This window comes from Poecile atricapillus, chromosome 1 (genome assembly GCF_030490865.1).
Source record: "Poecile atricapillus isolate bPoeAtr1 chromosome 1, bPoeAtr1.hap1, whole genome shotgun sequence".
In the NCBI taxonomy this organism is placed as follows: Eukaryota; Metazoa; Chordata; class Aves; order Passeriformes; family Paridae; genus Poecile; species Poecile atricapillus.
Genome location: NC_081249.1, coordinates 132,158,240 through 132,178,343, shown reverse-complemented (window position 1 = coordinate 132,178,343; position 20,104 = coordinate 132,158,240). Strand labels below are relative to the sequence as shown.

General features: G+C 37.9%; 1 protein-coding gene across 3 annotated transcripts in view; it reads left to right on the top strand.

Annotated features, from left to right (window-relative positions):
* Positions 1 to 20,104, top strand: part of ABCC8 (ATP binding cassette subfamily C member 8) — a 74,160-nt gene that overhangs the window by 33,475 nt on the left and 20,581 nt on the right. For all 3 annotated transcript variants that reach the window (XM_058829895.1, XM_058829906.1, XM_058829916.1), the window contains exons 13-23: positions 1,583 to 1,688; positions 1,910 to 2,020; positions 3,904 to 3,979; positions 4,070 to 4,175; positions 8,347 to 8,382; positions 9,882 to 9,917; positions 13,110 to 13,208; positions 13,998 to 14,082; positions 14,745 to 14,825; positions 16,876 to 17,013; positions 19,376 to 19,501. In XM_058829895.1, coding sequence (XP_058685878.1) covers positions 1,583 to 1,688; positions 1,910 to 2,020; positions 3,904 to 3,979; positions 4,070 to 4,175; positions 8,347 to 8,382; positions 9,882 to 9,917; positions 13,110 to 13,208; positions 13,998 to 14,082; positions 14,745 to 14,825; positions 16,876 to 17,013; positions 19,376 to 19,501 — 1,000 coding nt within the window. The remainder of the gene's footprint in view (positions 1 to 1,582; positions 1,689 to 1,909; positions 2,021 to 3,903; positions 3,980 to 4,069; positions 4,176 to 8,346; positions 8,383 to 9,881; positions 9,918 to 13,109; positions 13,209 to 13,997; positions 14,083 to 14,744; positions 14,826 to 16,875; positions 17,014 to 19,375; positions 19,502 to 20,104) is intronic.

Below are 20,104 nucleotides of genomic sequence, written 5' to 3'. Positions count from 1 at the left end.
GCTGCATATCTAATCCATATAGGCAGCATCTAAACCATCATTTGATCCATTTAAAGACATTTGAAATGTTATTTTAATGTTCAGTTCACTGAACAAAAAGGGTAAGATTCCTAGCCCTGTTTTCCAGAGCTTTGTGCAAATAGATATTAATATCTCTAACAATGGAGCTTCTGATCACTTCCATTGAGATAAAAGACCTTCCCATTCAGGAATTCTGATCAAAAATTGATCCTGAATTAATTATTACACCTCTTATCCCATCCCAAATTGTTATTCTCCCACTTTTTGTTATTTAGATTGTAGTACCTACTCTAGCTAAATTCCCTCCACTGAATCCACTAAGAGATCCACTGATCTCAGTCCTCAGCTGCCATTAGCTATCAGGCAGGTTGACAGAAAAATTCTAGAACCAGTTCTCTCTTAGGGAGTGCCCGTGTCACTTTGATCTCTGCTTGCAGGACAAGTGTTAGCTGTGCAGGGAATCTGCCTCAGGCAGTAATGCCTGGATCCAACAATGTTTTGGCATCAGTGGGGGATCTCCCAAGCTTCTTAGAAGAAACTAAGTCTCCTTCTAAAGAAGAAACCCCTGGTAGTGAAATGCAAAATAAAACTTGGCAGGTTTATTCTTATTTTATAAGATTGGCATCCTAACAGATAACCACTTATTGCAATGCTTCAGTGGCATTGTTTTTCCTCTTTCTCACCAGTGGCCTAAGGCTAAACATTGAAATAAATTGTTTCAGCTCTTGTCCATAAATTTATTTTTAGGCCTTCTGGCGCTTTATCATTTTGAAGACTGATAGTTAACTTATTTCCAGCTAATTGAGCTCCTTTGATGTTGAGTTCATGATTCAGTCCCATTCTTTCACAAATTTCATTTGCTGTCCCTGTGAGTAGATTAGACATATTTTATAAAGTCAGGTACAGAGATAAAATTGGTGCTCTGATCTGTTAAATGTCTTCATAAAGGGACATTATCTTTTAGCTAATTAAATCTTGAAGCAGCTAGTGAGAATTTTATGCCTTCTCCTTTGTTGCTGCTTGTCAGGTTTCCTTTTATATCTCATCTGTTGAAAACTATTCTGTTAAGGTATATTCCTTTATCTAATTACCTTATGCACATCATATTTCACCATAGCTGGTTGAATTTGGCTCACAGTGTACAGCTTTCATAAGCCTGTACAGTAGGACTGACTGGGCCACACTTGATCAGCATAAAGGGCATTCATTCTGCTTTGGTGAGTGACTTCAAAACAAGACACTGTTGTAGCCCTTCTATGTCCCACCAAATGCCTGAAAAACCCTTGTGTAAGATCTCTCTGGTGGTGTCAGAAGAGACAAGACTTGAGGAAATCTGCGCAAACTGTTAAAATGTCACTGTTAATGGACAACAGGATAGGTTTTGAAAGCTTCCTTGCAATAACTTCCCATTGCACATTTTCATACACATGTAACAAAAGAACAAACTGTGCAGCAGACAGCAGGTGAAGTACCAAAAAGGATGCTCTGTAATAAACATTGCAGTGAACAAAACTGTTACTTCCAAGGTTGAGGTGTGATGGTGGGGATTTTTCCCTTTCAGTGTGCAGAAATTGAGTGAATTCCTGTCAAGTGAAGAAATTGGAGAAGAGCATGATAAATCTTCAGAGCTAAGAAGTGCAGATAATCACAGCAAGTACCAAGCAGTGGTGAGTAAAGCTGTCTCATTGCCAGTAAAGTGGCTACAGTCATTTGTACCCAGAATAAATTTTTCATTTCTCCATTTCCTACTGATTATTTCTTGCAATTGCAAAACCTCTATTTTAATACCCTGAACTGTACCATTCACACTATGGTTGCTAGGGTTTAGGGCATTTTGCTGATGCTGCCACCAATTAGTGCTTATTTCTGTCTTTCTGATTTTGCACAGCCACTCAAGGTTGTCAACCGCAAGAGGCCTGCCAGGGAGGACTGGAACAATTACAGCTCTCACATGAGAAGACCCATTAACATCACAGAAGCAGATGATTTTTGTGTAAAGGTGATATGAAGGTCACTCTAATAGCACTTATATTAGCTCACTAATAATCACTTTTGTACTCTGATGGCAGTTTCAAGTTTCAAGAATCAGTGTTTGGTGTGAACTATGCACTTGTCAGAAATTAACCTCCACCTTTCCTGTATCTGTCTTCCTTCGTAAGAATTAGCTAGTAATCTCTAGGTTGTGATTAGTTGCAATTATTCTTCTAGATTTCACCCAGCCATTTGCTATTGCAAGTGTTTAAATCTTTATCCCTGTTCTCAGGTCCAAAATTTTTAACTCAGAACAGCCTAGGTTGGAAGGAACCTCAAAAGATCATCTGGCCCAACCTTCTATGTATGCCAGACTCTTTCTTCCAGTTTGGGGGTCTGTATAGAATAGTGGAATGAAGAAAATTGAAAAGAATTTGTTCTAGATATTCCCAAAACAATCTCATAATGGATCTTCCCTTCCTATTTTGGAGTTCTTAGTAGCCTTTCCCTAGATGAAATTAAAACCTAACTCCTGAAGACCTAACTTGTCTGAAGAAAAAAATACAATTACCCATGCCAACTTGAAGACTGATGCTCTTGATTTGCTATGGAAATGGTCAGAAGTAATAAAAATCCTGAGGGTTGTTATAGTGATGAAGCTGTTTATTTAGGAAGTATGCTAACATTTACATTTCCAGCAAAAGAGGATGAATAATTCAATTTCATGGGACTAAGTAGGACAACTGGTAATGCTTTCAGTTTTTTTTTAGACATGCTGAGTTGGTGCAGGATCCATCTTGAACAGACTTCCAGGAAAATAAGAGGAATATTTGAAAGAGGGTTTTGGGGGCAGTGTTGGTTCAAAAGACTGCCTGGAGTGACAACAGAGGAGTTTGTCACAAAGGAGAGGCTGGTGGAGTAACCTCTGTAAGGCTTGAACAGAAAGCCAGGGATAACCTTTGGCTCCATCTCCTGACACTGGTGGCCCCTGGGTCAGGGGATTTGTGCAGATACTGTATGTCTGCAGCTTATTGCCCAGGAAGGGACGTGAGTTAAAAGAGGATCCTCTGACTGCCTTCGGTAATCCAGAGGGAGGAACACCATGCTCGTTTTTGCTCAAGATAGGAAGATCAGTTTTTCTCAAGGGTGTGATAAAAGTGTCCTATCCAGTCTTCTTAGATGAAAAATTTTTGTACCTTGCATAGCTGAATGGCTTTGAAGGCTTTAGTGGCTCTGAAAAAGTGAGAAAAGAGAGTGCTGTATAAATGTAGGCCTTTTAAAATTGCCTCCCATTCCTTGTTTCTCATAGTATCCTTGGATATCTCCATTTAAAGTCTGAACAGGTTTTGTTTTTCTTGTTTTAGTCTTTTTCAATGAAACAATTTCTGTGTCTAGCAAAACCTAGATTATCTGAGAATCATGTCAGAAATACAAAGGAAAATGGTGTAATGGGCAGCAACATCTAATTTTATGGGAGGTTCTGCAGGTCTGCTTGGAATTTAGGTGGTGTAATTGCTGTATAAACTGCATTGTGTCTCAAGTGACATTCAGGGCTTTGCAGAGAGCACACTGGGCATGTATGTAATTTAATTGTGTTTTAATAATTTCACTTATTTATTGTACCCACCTTACAAACAGCAGAACAAGAGAAACTCTAAATGGCAACTTCTTTTCCCCTCATGAATTCTCAGTAATTTTCTAGTAGTCTAATAGGGCTTGAGTTCAGATGTTTCTGCCCATTGAAGTCCTTTACAAAGTCAGTCACCTGAAGATCCATTTCCTGCATTGGGCAAAGGCTAACTCTGTTCCTGTGCTCTGTGTAATGAAAAAAAAAGAAATTTCTTTAATGTTGGGGGGGAAAGTGAGCCCTAAAGCTGGGTTTCTGTTTGTTTTCTCTCCATCTTGGTATAGATCACAAATGGATTTTTCACTTGGACACCTGAAGGTCCTCCAGCATTGTCCAATATTGATATCCGAATCCCTCAAGGTACAAAATTACATCAGATAAACTGAGTAAGATATTTTTCTGTAGTTATTTGGTAAATCATAATCCTATATATACCTTCCACCCTCACAGGTCAGCTAACAATGATTGTAGGACAGGTGGGCTGTGGTAAGTCATCTCTCTTGCTGGCCATACTTGGTGAGATGCAGAAGATCTCTGGGAACATATCCTGGAGCAGGTAGGGGCATTTCATTTAAAAATTCAGCTTGACTAGGGCAGTAATGCAGAAAAAGCCCAAAATCTCTCCTGGGAACTTGTGGAGTCAGGAATTTTCTAGATACACAGTCAAGATAAAAACCTTTCCATTAGATCAGAAAGAATCCCCAGGCAGGGTGAAACAAGCTGCCTATTTCATTAATAGGAATGGACAACCATTCTTGGGCATTCTGCACTCCAGTGACATAACCTGAGTGAAATTGTAACTAATTTGGAATTAGAATTAATGAGCTTGAGGCGTTGTGCAGCTACAGAATGGTGTTTGCACTTTCAGGCCTGAGCTCATGTCTTTGCATGGAGCTCTAAAGAGGTACTGGCTCACTAGGAGCAGTGCCTAGCTCAGATGTGTGCTCCATTCTAGCACCAGGCTGATGCCTGAGAATTTCAAGAGTGTCTTTCAAGTGGCAGTGACCTCAGAGTCATTCCCAGTGTATCCTGCCTGATCTGGCAGGAGTGAATCAGCCATGTCCTTCCCTCCTTTCCCAAGGGGACACAGCACCTGGATTCTGATAGGCACTTAGACATTCCACTCGTGTATAACTTTTGTACTGACCTTTAAGGGAGGGAAAAAAATGGTACTGAGCTCCAACAGCTTCCGCTGGGACTTGTTCTCTTGACCCTCAGGCAGGGTGACAGATGGTAAAATATATTGCAGCTGTATGTGGTTTCCAGTAAATTCCTGCCATCTCTAATACACAGTCTGATCAATGCATGTGAGCATTTTTAGCCTGTTTATTTCACACTACCAGACTTCCTACCCATACAGACTTCACTTTGCCCTTTGGACTCTGATTGTTTGTAGGTAAAGCTCAACAAATTGCAGGAACCTGGAGAAACAATTTTATTTCCAGCTGATTGAAGGAAAATCAAGTTACCTGTAAATCAGATCTAATGGATGTGGTCATTGTTATGCAGTGGTTTCTGCAGCATTTTTGTGGAACAGTTCTCTAAATTCCTTGAATGTTTATCAAGAGATATGATTTCTATCCAGCCTTCATGTATAAGCCAGTCACACTACTCAGAATTGCACGTGCTTTAATAGCAATAGTACGAGGAAGGAAGGTTGTCTATTTTATGGGTGGGGAAAATGAAACATAAGAAGATGACCCTTTCAGCTAGTGAGGGAAACAAGAAAAGCCAAATTTCCAGAGTGTGATGATCTCTCCATGAGGATATACTTCCCTAAGCAGAAAATCAGACTGTGAGGGACAGTAGTGAATCCCTGCAACCTTATTAGGTAAACTAACTTCATTTCAGCAAGGCTGTAATTTTTTACAGATGACATAACATGATTAAAAAGTGTAATTTGAATGTCTGATGCTAAACTAAAACAGATGACATTATGTTTCTGATCAGAAACTGTGCTGTGTTTTTAAATAGCACTTGTTTAGAAGTACATTCTTCACGAGAGTGGAAAGGTCAGAGCTGGTTTTCATGTCTTCTATATGTGCCAAAGTATCACAAGGTGAAATTCAGTTGTTATCACATTTGCTGCCCTATTTGTCAGATACATAGAAAGGGACTTGTGGCTGAAACAATCTGAGCACTTTAAGTGCTGGCTGCACTGGGACAGATTGTGTTGTCTCATCTTTCAGAGCTGCTGCCACGTGCACTGGTCTATTCAGAGTGATGGATGCAGCCAGTGTGGGCTGCACACCTGTGTTGTAAAGCTGTCAGATGAAAGCTCCCTTAATTTGATAAGCAAATACTAATTCCTGACCAGGAACATGCAACCTTATCCCAGGTTCAAGGAGAGTAGTATTATCAAGTAATCGCCAGGGCTCACAGCCTCAGCTGAGGCAATGAAAAGTGTTACCAAAGTCACTTAACTTCTTTGTTACAGCTCTTTCTTTGGAAAGGCTTGGCTTCAGTCATTCATGTTACAGAATAGACCTGAATTAGTTCATCCAAGTTTCCTTCCCCTTCCCTTCCTCCAAGGTCATAGCTATGAAGATGAAGGATGTATCCTGCTGATGTGTCGCTCAGTGCTCAGGAAATCTGGATGCTATTTCTGGCCCTTCCCTTGGTCTAATGGGTAGCAAGTCATTTCCCTACTCTTTGCCCCCATGTTTTATGAGTAAAAGAGGATAATTTTTGCTTGTTTCTTATCAAAATCATTTGTTTCAAATCCTTAAAAAGTAATGTAATTTATTCCTGGGCTAGGAGGGAGATAATCAGAAGTGAGCCATGGCTTATTTGTGATATTTTTGTTGTTTATGTTACAGTGTGTGTTCAGAAGATCCAGCTCAGATTAATGCCTCTTGTTCGAAGCAACCTGAGAGCATCTCAGTATAAATATTTTATAATATGGTTAAGGATTTAATAAAAATAGAAGAATCATTATTTACATTCTGTGCAGGTGGTAAATGGTAATGATTTGACCTGTTATTGAGTAAATAATTGTAGTACATGCCATGCTAATTTCTTTTGGGCAGTATATGACTTTTAATATTCCCAACTGAAGTCTTATTAGAGTAAATAATCCCAGAAAACTGACCTAATTGGGAAATAATTTGCTCAAATATAGTTGTCATTTGTTTTAAACAGGACGTACGTTCTTTGCATGTGACTCTTACGTCCTTATAATATGAAGGAAGATAGATTTAAGGTTGTTAACAATCAGTTTCCATCTTACTGTGGAGTTGGCTGCTTTCATCAAATTAAAAAAAAAAAAAAAAGTTGTTTTTGTGCCTACAAAGTAAATTGTTTTTTAAAAATACATTTATTCTGGAGTTTCCTAAATCATCCAAGTACTTAATTTTATTTACATGGGAAATCAAAATCTGGAAGCTTGAAAATCTCAGTGGGCTCATCTTTGTATCGTTAGATATCTAAAATACCTTGACAAATTAGATCTAGATTTAATTATCAAATGCATGTTGCTTTGGCATTTCAGCAATCTCTTGATCTCAGTAGGAGATCAAGAGTATGCAGGAAAGGGGGGAAAGAAGGTATAGAACAAGTGGGGAAAAGTGGGTTGAGAAGTTTGAGCTAAAACTCCAAATGGAGAATAATTGTTTTCCTGCTACAGATCAGAAACAGAGATCAGGGAATTGATATACAATTGGTTCAGGGTCTTTGTGTTGTGCATGGAAGGGCTGGAAAAGGTGTTTTCAATTTCAGCCTATCACTAGTTCCTGATAAAGAATGTGTTTCTAGTTAGTGATATGCAATAGGCTTGTGGGTTTTTGGATAACAGGCCACTGAGTTCACATGGTCAGCTAAGACTAGTGGAGTGTGAGTTTACTGTGGAAAAGCTTTGTACATAGACTTTTGGTGTAAAAGTACAGCTGGCTGGTGCTCTCAAATTGTGCAGTAAATTTGATTTAGATCGTTGCTTATTATGCATAAATTTTATGGAAGTGTCTCAAACCAACCTTTTAATCTGCAGGTCTAGTTTTCTCTCCTGGATATTGATAAGCAAATTGTGTAGGCACAAAGTTAATGAGACTGTCCTCTTTAAAATGTGAAAGGCTTTGGTCCTCCTTGATTTTCTTTATATCATTTGACACACAGATTTTTCACTCTTTTGAATGGAACTGAATTTATCATCAGTAATAAGTATGCCCAGTCATCCTGTCAAAACAACTCTGAACATCTTTGTGCACATTCAAAAAGACCAAAACCAAAACCTGTCTGTCCTTTGGACCTGCCTACATTTATAGAAACACATCACCTCAAGGACAGGGCTGACACAGAACCCAGTATATGGCAACTAAAAGTGGGATTTGGGGTTCACACTATCCTGCTGTAAAGGTACAGTTACTGTCATGGGGAAAAAAAACCAAAACACCCAGTATCACGAATTATCATTTTGTTCTCCTAGAAAAAGAACTTTTTATAATGGAACTGCATTCTTGTCACAGCAGGACTTCTTAGTTCTGCTAGCACCGTGGAGGTGATTTTATTTGATGAGTCAAATTAATGTTTATAAGGTAAAAAAGGGTCACCAAATCTTTTTGCCTGATGAAACCAAGTCAGTTTATGTAGAAGGAACAGATGCTGCACTGCAGCTCTGTGATAAGTAATGTTTGCAGCCTGTGCACTAAGTGGAATTTAATAGTTTTTCTTTCTGGGGCAGATTGCTTGCGCTCACTTAAGTAAACAGTCTCTGCTTTCTATTTGCGATGCAGCTGCACTTCTGACAGTGAGACGGGGGAAGATTTCAGGTATGGTATTTTATGCAATTATTGGTTTTCTGCTAAATCAATTGCAGTAGAAAAAAAACAAAGGTTTCTGAAATCTGTCCTTAAGATACAGAGTCAGAATTCTGAAAATCAGTGAAATTTTGATTGCATTGTCTTTTGAAACCATTTATGCAAGTTGTGAAAAGAAGAGTTGGATTTCTGTTATGAAAGCATTGCCATTTGGAGATTTCGAAAATTGTATCCTAATATGTCTTTGAAAATCTTTCTCTAAAGATCTGAACCAGATTATGCTACACTTTGAAAAATGGTATAGAATATTGAAAGGTCTCATTTATTAAAGCAAATTCTCCCCATTACCCTTCTCTTCATTTTTTTACATCCTGTCATAAGTTTGTTTTCTCACCTACCATTCTTCAGGCACACACAGAGAAGTGTGGAGAGTAGGAGATTAGTCCATCTGTTGGCACAGAAATTATTTTTACCTTATTAACGTAGCTCAGCTAGGATTTTGGGAATATCTACCAAATCAGTTAAGAACAAAGCTTTCTGACCTTGGGGCACAAACCTCCAGAATGGTAAACCTTCTAAAAGTGATGATCCTGTTCCTGCTGGACTCAGTGAGAACTTTGTTATTGAAATCAGCAGTGTCATATGGCCTCCCTTTTCTTGACTTAGGCTAAATTGTGTGGCTTTTACTGACCAGAATATTTTCTTGATTCTGTGATTCTCCAACTATTCCCCTGCCTTTTCTTTAGATTTGCCAGCTTCCTCTCTCCCATTTACTTTATTTCTCAGACTTGTTGCCTAGTTGTCAGACTGAGTCCTGCAAAGCTGCTGCTCCCGTGTGTGTAGTATAAGAGGAACTTTCATGTACCTTGTGTCTAAACCTCATGGTAGAGGATACTTGGAAATCTTACAGTCCTTTCTGTTCAGAGAGACTGAAATTTCTGGGCCAAGTTGAAAGGAAACCATTTGAACCATTTAAGATACAAGAGAAGTACGATTGAAATTAGTCTCATGTTTGAAACTGTTATTGAAACGAATGATGAAGGGTGAGATAGCATGCACAACAGTATGGCAAGAGTATTAAAAGATAGAAAATAATATTAGAATGGATGGAACAAGTACCTACATTATCATATGTTCTGGGAATCCTAGTTGGTTAAATGCTGTAAGAATACCTCTGGTGGTTTTGTTGCATTAACATCCTGTAGAATGTTTTTGGTGTTCTCAGAAGAATATTTTGGGTCAAAGTCTTTTGAGAACTTGAGCATTTACTCATAGGTGTTGAAGGCTTTCTACAAGGTTGTTTAGCTCTTCTCTAAACTGAAGCTTTAACTGTACCCTTTTTAGGTCAATATCACATAGCAGAGAATTTTAGCATAAAAAGAGCCTAATTTCTGTTATGCAGTGATTTTGCTAAATTTTTGATTATAACATAGTGATACTACTTTGTGGTATTATTGCACTGTCTGAAATAATTTAATTTTTTTTAAAACCCTTGTGTTTGTTTTCTACAGCCCAGAGAAAGAACCTCCTATTGACATGGAAGTCAGGTACAACATTTTAAAAACTAATGGGAAGCTCCAGAGGTCCCTTCCACCCTCAGCCATTCTGTAACTCTGTGAACATTGTTCAGCAGTCTCTGCACTTAATGAAGTTAATGTTCCCCCTTAGAAGACAAACAGGATATCTCTATATGCAGCTATTCCAAGATTTAAAATAAAAACAAGCAGGTGACCCTTGAAATTTAATAATGGCAGAAAGATTTCTTTTGGAATGCTCAGGACTGGCAATACCAGAATGCTCCAATACTTTCCATCTGAAAATACAAGAAGCGTATTTTTTGCCTATGCAGTGGTAATACAGAACAGTATACATTTCTCTCATATCTGGAGAACATTTGAATTTGAATTGACTGATAGTAGAAGTTAATGAATTGTGCAAAATAATCAAGATAAAACTGTAGTCAGCAATCCCAAAACACACAGGAAAGGCTTTGCAATATGTTATTTCCTCTATCATCATAATTCTAACTCCATTGCATTTTAAGTGCATCTATTTTCTTCTAAAAATTGCCAACATCTCAGATTTTGGAGGTTTATTAAGGCACTGAGGTTCATATATGAACATCCCTTAACTACTAGTGTTTGATCTTGAAGATCTACTGTACCTCCGGGACAGAGGGTCACCTGGTCCAACCTCCCTGCTCAAGCAGGGTCATCCCAGAGCTTTCATTGCCCAGGATTGTGTCCAGATGGTTGTTGAGTATCTCCACTGAGGGAGACTGCATAACCTCTCTGGGCAATCTGTTCCAGTGCTCAGTCACCCACACAGTGAAGAAGTGAATGTTGTTCCTTTTGACAGTGTTTTTTCTGATTAATTAATCTGATTCATAATTAATAAACAGGCTTGATTCTATATGAGACAAAGCTCATAGTCTCCAGGGAGCCCAGGGAAAGTTTTCCCTATTTATTGCAAGACTGAATTTTTTTGTCTGCATCTCTGTGATAATTAAGAGCTTATGGCTAGTGTGTTGTGTTATCAGAGGGGAAAAAAATAGACTCCATTGCTGAAAATACATGGTTATTTATGCAGTCTAGGGACAGGAAGCAATCACTTTCACCTGCAGAATAATCCCTCGAAAGCCTTTGTCTCCTAAACCATTGGTTTACATACAGTCCTAAAACTGTGAAACCTTATCTATGTTCAAGGCAGACTTTCAGAGCAAGTCTTGCACACTCCATTGCAGAATATTTTGTTTTCTGGATTTTCAGCCACGTTTCTCACAGTTTCAGTAACAATTGTTTGTCTCTTTACTGTAAGCAGCACTGTGGACATGCAGTAGATTTCATATATGTGTAAAAGCTTGCAAGCATTTGCAGGCTTTTGTTTATGTCAAAATATGATAAGTCCTGATATGCCATCCTAGTGTCAGTTTGCAATTAGGATTAATTTAGAGGAATTTACTAAGTCCTCTCTCCATAATCAGTTTTGGCAAACTCCTTGCCTGTTGCCAAGTTTCTTGTAGTAATGAATTCTCACTGTTGTCCTAAAAGCAGAATGTAATCCAAATGTGAGTAATATTCCCAGATATTGTGCTGGTTCTCAGCATGGAGTGCATCACATGTCTTCACTCAACCAAAGAACACTTTCTGCAAAAGTTGTAAAAAAAATTTTGCCTCAAAATTTGGCTATTTTTCAAAAACTAAATTAGCTGTAATTTTTTGATCGCATTGAGAATTAAGAGTTCCAAAGTCACAGTCTCAAGCAATGAAAAGGAGGGGAAGGGAATACATCTTCATCTTGGAATGCTTGGAACAATTTTTTCTAAATCATTGGATGAAAATTTCATACTAATTGAAAAAATGCTTCTCTCTGGAGGCAGACTTGAATGGTCTTTGAATTAGATTTTGGGGCTGCAGCCTGGGCTGCCTAGGGGGATATTTTCTGTCTTTTTTTTTCCTTTTGTTTAGCTATTTCTGTTTCATTTTCCAGCAAAGAAAATACATAAAACATAATTAAATTCTAATGAACCATCATAAATTTCAACTTGGAAGCATGTTAGCAGTATAGTGGAATTGCATGTTCTTTCAGGTCATCAATAAAAATTGAATCCTATCTTGGTTTCTAAACAAGCTTGGTAAAAGCCTGAAAAAAATGAGCAGGGCGAGTGACCTTAACTTATAAAGAGAAATAAAATGTATTTTGTCAAGTCATGGTTTGAATTGTTTTCAGGTCCATCTAGAAATAGGCTGCCATAATGACTGTCTAGTAGACAAGGGCCACATATGGGTGAGAGGTCCTATCTTTTTATTGGATTAGCTGATAGAGCTACGAAGAAAACAAATGCTTTTAGGCATATGATCCTTTTTTTTGCCTTTTTCTGTAGAAAGGTTGATATGCCAATGAGTTTTCCAACAGTATCAGTTGCTCTGATAAAAGATGTTGCCTTTCTCCCAGCTCTGCCTTAGTGGGATCTTTAATGCACCACAGACAATAAAAGCACAAATTCTCTAGCAGGCAGATACTTTACTTTTTAAATAGTAGTAAAAATAATAATTTATATTAAATAGTATGTGTATGGTGAGTAAGATCCTGTTGACTGTACTGGTGAATACTGGTAAATGACAATACATTATGAGGGCCATTTCACTGGGGGAAATTTAGCAAATATTTTTTTGTCTGTGTTCTCTTTTCTTGCCCTTATAGGCATAGAAATGACTTCTGCATTTACTTTCTAACTTTAGTCCTCTTCATAGAATGGGGGAAAAAATAGCAGAGGGAGTTGCCTTTGTGCATATGTGGAATTGTTCAGATCTTTCTCAAACACTTTATCTTTCTAGAATGTCCCTCCTGAAATGTGTTGCCTAACTAGTGATCTGCTACACATTTAATTTTTTTATTAATCTATCCAAACAGAGCTGGGATTCAGTCTTTGGTAATTTTCTTCCTGCCATCCGCTCTGCTCAAGAGGCAGATTTATTGAGCTAGACTCTACAAACCCCACTTCACAGTAGGAGAAGAGGGGAAAAGTGAAATTTAGTTGGGTAAACAATTTTAGTGTTCTGTCAGAAATCTATCATCTTATGTATTTCCTTGATGGAAAAGCTATTGATTGTCCTAAAGAAAGAAAGGAAAGCATTTTTGAAGACTAATTACAAGTTTCTTCATTTACAAGAAAACGTTTTCCAAAAGCAGCAATCTCATCGGTAAGCTGGGAACTCTTGTGTTTGTTTCTTTCCCAGGAAAAGAGGTGCTGTAGCTTATGCATCCCAGAAGCCTTGGCTGCTCAATGCCACAGTGGAAGAGAATATCACATTTGAAAGCTCTTTTAACAAACAGAGGTAACAGCTTCCAGCACAGCTGTGTTTTATTCCCTTTTTCTGTAAATATTTGGGTCGTGTGGGTCACACATGGGTGCCCATCTCCCTGTAGGAACAAACCTACTGCACCTGCATGAATGTGACAATGTCCCCCTTCAACCATGTGACACAAGAGACAGGGCTTGTCTTTCTGGAACTCAAGTGTACAAATGTTTCCATTTCCAAGGACCATGTTTGTTTAGCATGCAGTGTTCTCTCACCTGATTGACTTGTTTGCCTCCCCTGGAAGGACATCACCTGTTTGGGAGTGGAAATATTGTTTGCAAAGAATTAGTGGGCTGCCTTTTTATTCAGTATAAATACCCACCAGACATTGTAAAATATTTAGAAATCAATTGCTGGTATTCCATTCCCCCACCCTTAAAAGAAGTGGTTATGTATTTGTATCCTGCACTCTTTTTTTTCTTTCTGTCATCCTTGGATATTGAAACAAGAAACAAAGGCCCTGGCTATGAAAAACAACTGCTAAAAAATAACAGTATACCTTGGAAGAAGTTATGTTTGATTTTCCTAGGTTTGACTATTTAACATTTTTATTTGGCAAGCTGACCTAAGATCCTTTTTCTTAACTGAAATATTACTTACTTGCCTATGATTGAAAGAGATCCCATTAGAACAATTAGTGGCTGACAAATACGTTTTCCACTGTGTGATTTTTTCCAGCTGGTTAATTTTTGTTCCTCTGTAGGTAGAAAATGTGCTTCTCCAGCAGGATCTGTGTGGATTTTGTTGCCGTTTTTGTTTCCTCAGGTACAAAGCAGTAATTGATGCTTGTTCACTCCAGCCTGATATTGACATTCTGCCTCACGGAGACCAAACCCAGATTGGAGAGAGGGTCAGTAAACAGCCACAGGCTTCTATTTTTGGTTTAGCTATATAGAGGGAGGTTTATTATTTTGTTGGTTCTTAAAGTCTTACAGGTTATTTGGCAACAAAGATAATCTTTTAGTTAAGTGTGTGTTAGGGTCATTAGTCTGAAAGCTCATTGCTCAGTGAACATGGAAACACTGTCATTTATGTGAGGTGCAATGATTTAAATGTGTTGCTATCAGAATGTTTGACTATTCTGCAGCTGTTATTGCAGGTATCCTGACATAACAGGATATTTCTTGATTTCTTTAGAAGTAACAGAAGAATAAATAATAATACATAGTTTGGGGTTTTTTTTTCAGAGCCCTCTCATTTACAGAAGGACAGGTGTTTAATCAATGGCTTTATCACATCAGGGAAGATTAGGGAGTGATGAGAAAGGAAACAGAAGTCACAGATTTGTAAACTATTTACTCTAACATATTCTGGCACAAACAAAAGAGCCCCAAAAATGCTCCCTAAAGCACCACAAGCATACATTACAAGCCCACACTTCAGAAAAAGTGTTTCTCATGTTTCTTTACCCAGAAAAGTCTTCTATGGATAATCCAATCAGAATAAGGAATATGAATACTCAGTTGATGTTTTCTTTAACTGTCTGATTGTTTCTCTCTTGCTTATCTCTAGGGTATTAATCTGTCTGGAGGGCAGCGCCAGCGTATCAGCGTGGCACGAGCACTTTACCAGCAGACAAATGTTGTGTTCCTGGTGAGTAGGTGCCCTTCTGTTTATGCTCCATGCAGAAGCATGAGCTGCTTCTTCATTTAGAGTATTTCATGGGTGAACATTGTGTTTTGCTGAGCTGAGCCAAATGTGCACTGTGTATTTTGTATCTCTTGTCAGCTAGCCTGCAGGTAGGAAGCATTTTGTAGATGCTGCAGACAGACAGATAGGTATTGCACAAAGAAATGCTGATGCTTATCCTCTCAGCACGTTAAAAATTGAATTTGACCCTTGCTTTTATCTTTGGGTCTTAGAAATGTAATAGTTTCAACTGTATTCATGAAATTCTGAAGATGTCTCAGGCCTAAAATTAATGTTGTCTCATGTCTGGGGTGTTTCCTTTCTGCAACAAATTAAGCAGCTTTTGCACCTTGAAATGCCTGTTGTATATCCTGTCCCAGCTTCAGCTATGGAAAAAGAGTGACAGCAGGTTCTAACAGCTTCACAGGTGGGAAAACAGATGCGTCCTACACACTCACTTGTAGTGAGCTTGCTGGCTTTCCAATTTAGGACTTCCTTCTTTAACTTAGTTTTCTAGAAGGATTGAATCCAGCTGTAATGACAGTGAGGTGTAAATCATGTAGGATTAGAAAAGCTGTGCACATTAGATCTCATCCCAAAAGCAAGGGAAGCTATTTAGACCTTTCCCTGTAATTAGGCTGATCAGTCTGTGCTTGCTTCATGTGTAGACCATTACCAGGCCAAGATCAGAGTGCAGGAGAGTAGGGAGCAGTTGGGTCAGGTGCTGTAAATCAGCAGATCCATTATTGGTCTGTAACTTGGTTTTGGCCTTTTTGTCCTTCTGTGAAGGACACTCAATAACCTCCTAATAGCGGCAAGTTCTCTTATGGTTTTACCATGTAAAAACACCTAGAAATAAGCTTTATTTACAGTATTAATATTTAGGAAAAAAAAAAAAAACAAACAGGAATCTTATATGTTAGTACTAGCAAACACTTGGTTCTTTTAGGGCTGGTTTTGTAAATACTTATGAAACTTCACTCTCACAAGTATAAATGTCATATGGCTGATGTTTAGGTCTGTGGCAGGTCATAAAGACTGCAGCATCAGAGCAGACATCCTTGCTCAGTGAGCACAGTGCACACACAGTTGCAGACATGCTTTTGAGAGAAAATTTTGGATCATGACATTACTGTGTTTCAGAGCACTTCCTAGGTGCTTTATGTTGTGATGCTCTGGTTTATTAGAATATAAGTGGTCACATTTATCTTACTGCTTATTTCAGATATTTTTGATTTTTAATGAAGTATGGGTTCAGTTGTAATATTATGGTATGAAATAATAACACTAAGTAAATCCTATAGCCAGTATTTCAAACAGAAATATCAAATCAAAAGGTTTGTGATTCCATATAAATAGGATTAGGTAAATAAGTTTCTCAAAAGGTGGTACAGATTAATTTATGCCTAAATGAATTGCATATAATTGATTGATTTAATAAGATAATGTAGGTCTCAAATCAAACATCTGAGCTGAGTCAGCAAAATGATGAATATTGCTTTTTTTGTTGGATTTTTTTGTGATTCTTTGTTAATAGAGTATTATTTGACTGAATAGAGTATTATTGATTTGTGAACAAAAAAAAAAAAAACCCACACACAAAAAACAACTGAAGGCGGTGATGTTCTAGAGAAACAGAAATATGCTTGTTGTCCCTGTCCCTGGAGCAGTAATGTGGTATCTGCCACAGACCCACACTGGGACATTGTCTGGAGTCTTACAGAAGCCATGTTCGCAAGCTGTGGGGGCCATGAACACATCTGGGGAGAGGAGAAGGTCCCAGAAAACCCCACAGAATTGACACAGCTGGCATTACTCAGTGCTCTCTGCAAAAACACAGTTCAAGTTTTGGTGCTCTGTAAATTAAGGAAACCATACCTCAGGACAGTTTTGATCTGATGGCCTCTTTTGTGTGTCTGTTGATCTAACTGGGTTTACTAGTATTAAAACCTTTCAGTTCCCTTGGATCCCATAAATTCTCGCTCCAAAATCTGACCCATTATCCTCATGACAGGATGATCCTTTTTCTGCCCTGGATATCCACCTGAGTGACCATCTCATGCAAGAAGGGATCCTGAAAATGCTGCGGGAGGACAAGCGGACCATTGTGCTGGTGACTCACAAGCTGCAGTACTTGCCCCACGCTGACTGGGTAAGGATCCTCTTCTTTTTTCTAAGGAAGCAACAACATGGCAGGAACATGTCTTGCTGCAAACAGGGCTCTCACTTCATCTCTCCACCAAGTAATAGTTCAGTGAGAAGATATATGCTAAAGATCTTTTGAAAATCAGCCACTTAGGGGAGCCATAATTTTGAGATTCCCATCTTGGAACACCTAAATCAGTTGGATTTTTTTAGAGCTGTGACTTAATACTCTTATGAAAGCAGGTTACATTTTAAATATATTGAGTATCCCAAAATATTAGTTATATTGGAGAATTTTGACTAATTTTTAAATCTCAAAACAGTGAAATGTTTGAGTAACACCTTTGCCTCTGCTGGGGTGTTACTAGGAATTTGTGCTATCACAGGAAAGGTGCATGTTGAGGTGGATATTGAAAGGTATGGAAATATAAGGAAAACCCCAGTATTTCCTTGTGGTTAGCACTAGTATATAATGAATTAAGAACATCTTTGCCTTTTGTGTGTGGACAAGATTTTAAGAAATGTCTCGTATTTGATTGTTTTGTTAGGTTTCTTTTTTATATCTTCTACTTTAAAAGGAAAAAAAAATGGAGGTATGGTTTCTATACCAGTTTGTAATTGGAAATGTCAAAGATGAAGAGGGAATTTTTGGGGGGTTGTATTCTTCTTTTCTTTTTTTTTTTTTTTTTAATTCATTGGTTCCCTTTGGCCTTGCACTTATTCCTGCAGTTTTTCAGCCTTCCTGGTCTCCTTGGCCATGGTGATTGATGACTGCAGTTATACCTCCTAGCAGGACTTCTCTCTTTCACATCTTGCACAGGCTATCGCAGCAGTTTCCTGGTCTCAAGAAATAATTGTATTACATCTGCTTCCTGAGCTTCATATTGGCTTGGTATAAAGTTGCAGATAGACATTTATCTTATTCTGATCAGGATTTTGGTGGCCAGCATTTGTTATTTATGTTCTGTGCTGTGAGTGACCTTGTCCCTCAGTTGTTTGCCTTTAGAGGTACCATTGCTCTCAACACAGTCCTGGCTTTCAAATGAGTGTCTCGGGAATTTTCTGCCTTCTTCCCCTCCCTATGAGTTCCATCTTAACTACTTCTTTTTTATTGTTATATATATCTGAAGATGTAAGTATATACAGCTATGGCCTTTCATCAGTGTAATTGTTTTAATTTTCTTTGTGAATGTATGACCCATTTCTAGATGATGGTGTTTTAGGAGACACTGTACAAAAATTGCTTTATTTTTAGTATCTTCTAGATGTGTAATTTTTTATGAAATATACTGTTTCAAACAGTAGCACAGGAAGGCTTTGTATGAACTTGATAATAAAAAGTACTTATTACAAAATAGTTCATGTTCTTTTCCCTAAGTATAGGTTTTATTAATCCCCAGCAATTCTTACCCAATGGAGTGAAGAGGGAACATTTATTTTATTAAGAATTTTTAAATAAAAATGTAGTTTGAAGTATATGTTATGGTCCCCCTAAACCTTTTCAACAAAACCCTCAGAAGAATTCAAGGTTCAACCTAGTTGCAGGTTTCCTGAACAAATTGATCACGAAAAGATCCTTATTTTCTTTATTTTTACCTTCTCCTTGGTGTAAATTCTTAGCAATAAACTAAATTGTTCATTTCCCCACTCCCTGTCCATGGAAATTTCTGAGTTTCCAGGGTGAGAGAAAAAGAAATGGTGCATTAACTCTTTTGTAATGATGAGGGCTTGCAATCTGCAATCTGCATGCCTCATTTTCCAGTTGTCCTTGTCAGGAGTGGCAGTAGTTAACATTGTGTATAACACACTGACACAAACCTGAAAACTCCCTGCAGACTTTGTCTTGCATATATATTTTTCTTTCCCAAACTGTCTCCACTGTTTATGCTTTTAAAAGCTTTAGGGATTCAAATTCCCTAGCTCTTCCTTATCAGTCCATGGTATCAGAGAAGGAGCCAGCATGCTCATATCTAGCTGCCTTAATGAGGGCAAAACCTCCTGCACTCAATGTCTTGATAAAAGCTTTTTCCTTTAAGGAAGTAAGAGAACTCTAAAATCTTATCTTGCTAATGTCTTGTATTTAGGAAGAGTAGTGTGCCCCCGTCTGCCGACAGGGATCCCATATTTCTTTCTTAAAAGCAGCCTTTTCTGAAAACATGGGTGCAGGAAGTTTCTGGGTGTTCAGCATCTTGAATGAAGGGGATGGAGCCAAGAGATAATGTCAGTGTCTTTTTAGAAGATAGATTTGTTTGTGAAAATATTATTTATTTAAGAAAAGAGAAAATCCTGTCAAAGCACAGCAACATAGCTTCAAAATAAATAGACATACCCAGCTATTTATCCCACCACTTGTGTTTCTGTCTTTTTAGATAATTGCAATGAAAGATGGTAACATCCAGAGAGAAGGAACACTCAAGGACATTCAGAAATCAGAGACAGAGCTCTTTGAACACTGGAAGACACTAATGAATCGACAAGACCAAGAGCTGGAGAAGGTTTTTATGGGCAGGGCAATCAATATATGCAAGAAAATGTCTTTTTTTTTTTTTTTTTTTTCCCTTAGTTTGAAAGGTTTGACAAGAATTGACATACTGTGTGTGATGTCTAACTTAATATGAATGTAGTATTACTGTTACCATTATTATTTATCTCGTAAGATAGATTCCTTGATCTGAACATCTCATATTGCCTTGACACTTTTCTAATCCATTCTTGATAGGAAGCCCTATCAAAATATTGTCACCTAAGGAATATAAATGCAGCCATTTTAGGAAAACCTTTACTAATATTGACAACTGGGTTTATAGATATGCCTGAATTTACTCGTTGCCTTGGGTGGAAGCTTTTCAGATATGACTGTGTCAAGTTCTTTAAATTATTATGTTTTTTGTCTTTCATACTTACAAAAAGAATGAGATATTAATCTTAGCTCTTATTAATTCTGGGATAACTGTGCAAGTTAAGATTCCAGGAGGGTTGGGGTTGGCAATCTGAGATTAATGTTAGATATCTAATTTATGTCCTTTGATTTTACACAGATGTAGCAAATCAATCACTTACAGCTGCTTGCTGTGAGATTCTCGCTTCTATTTTTTACT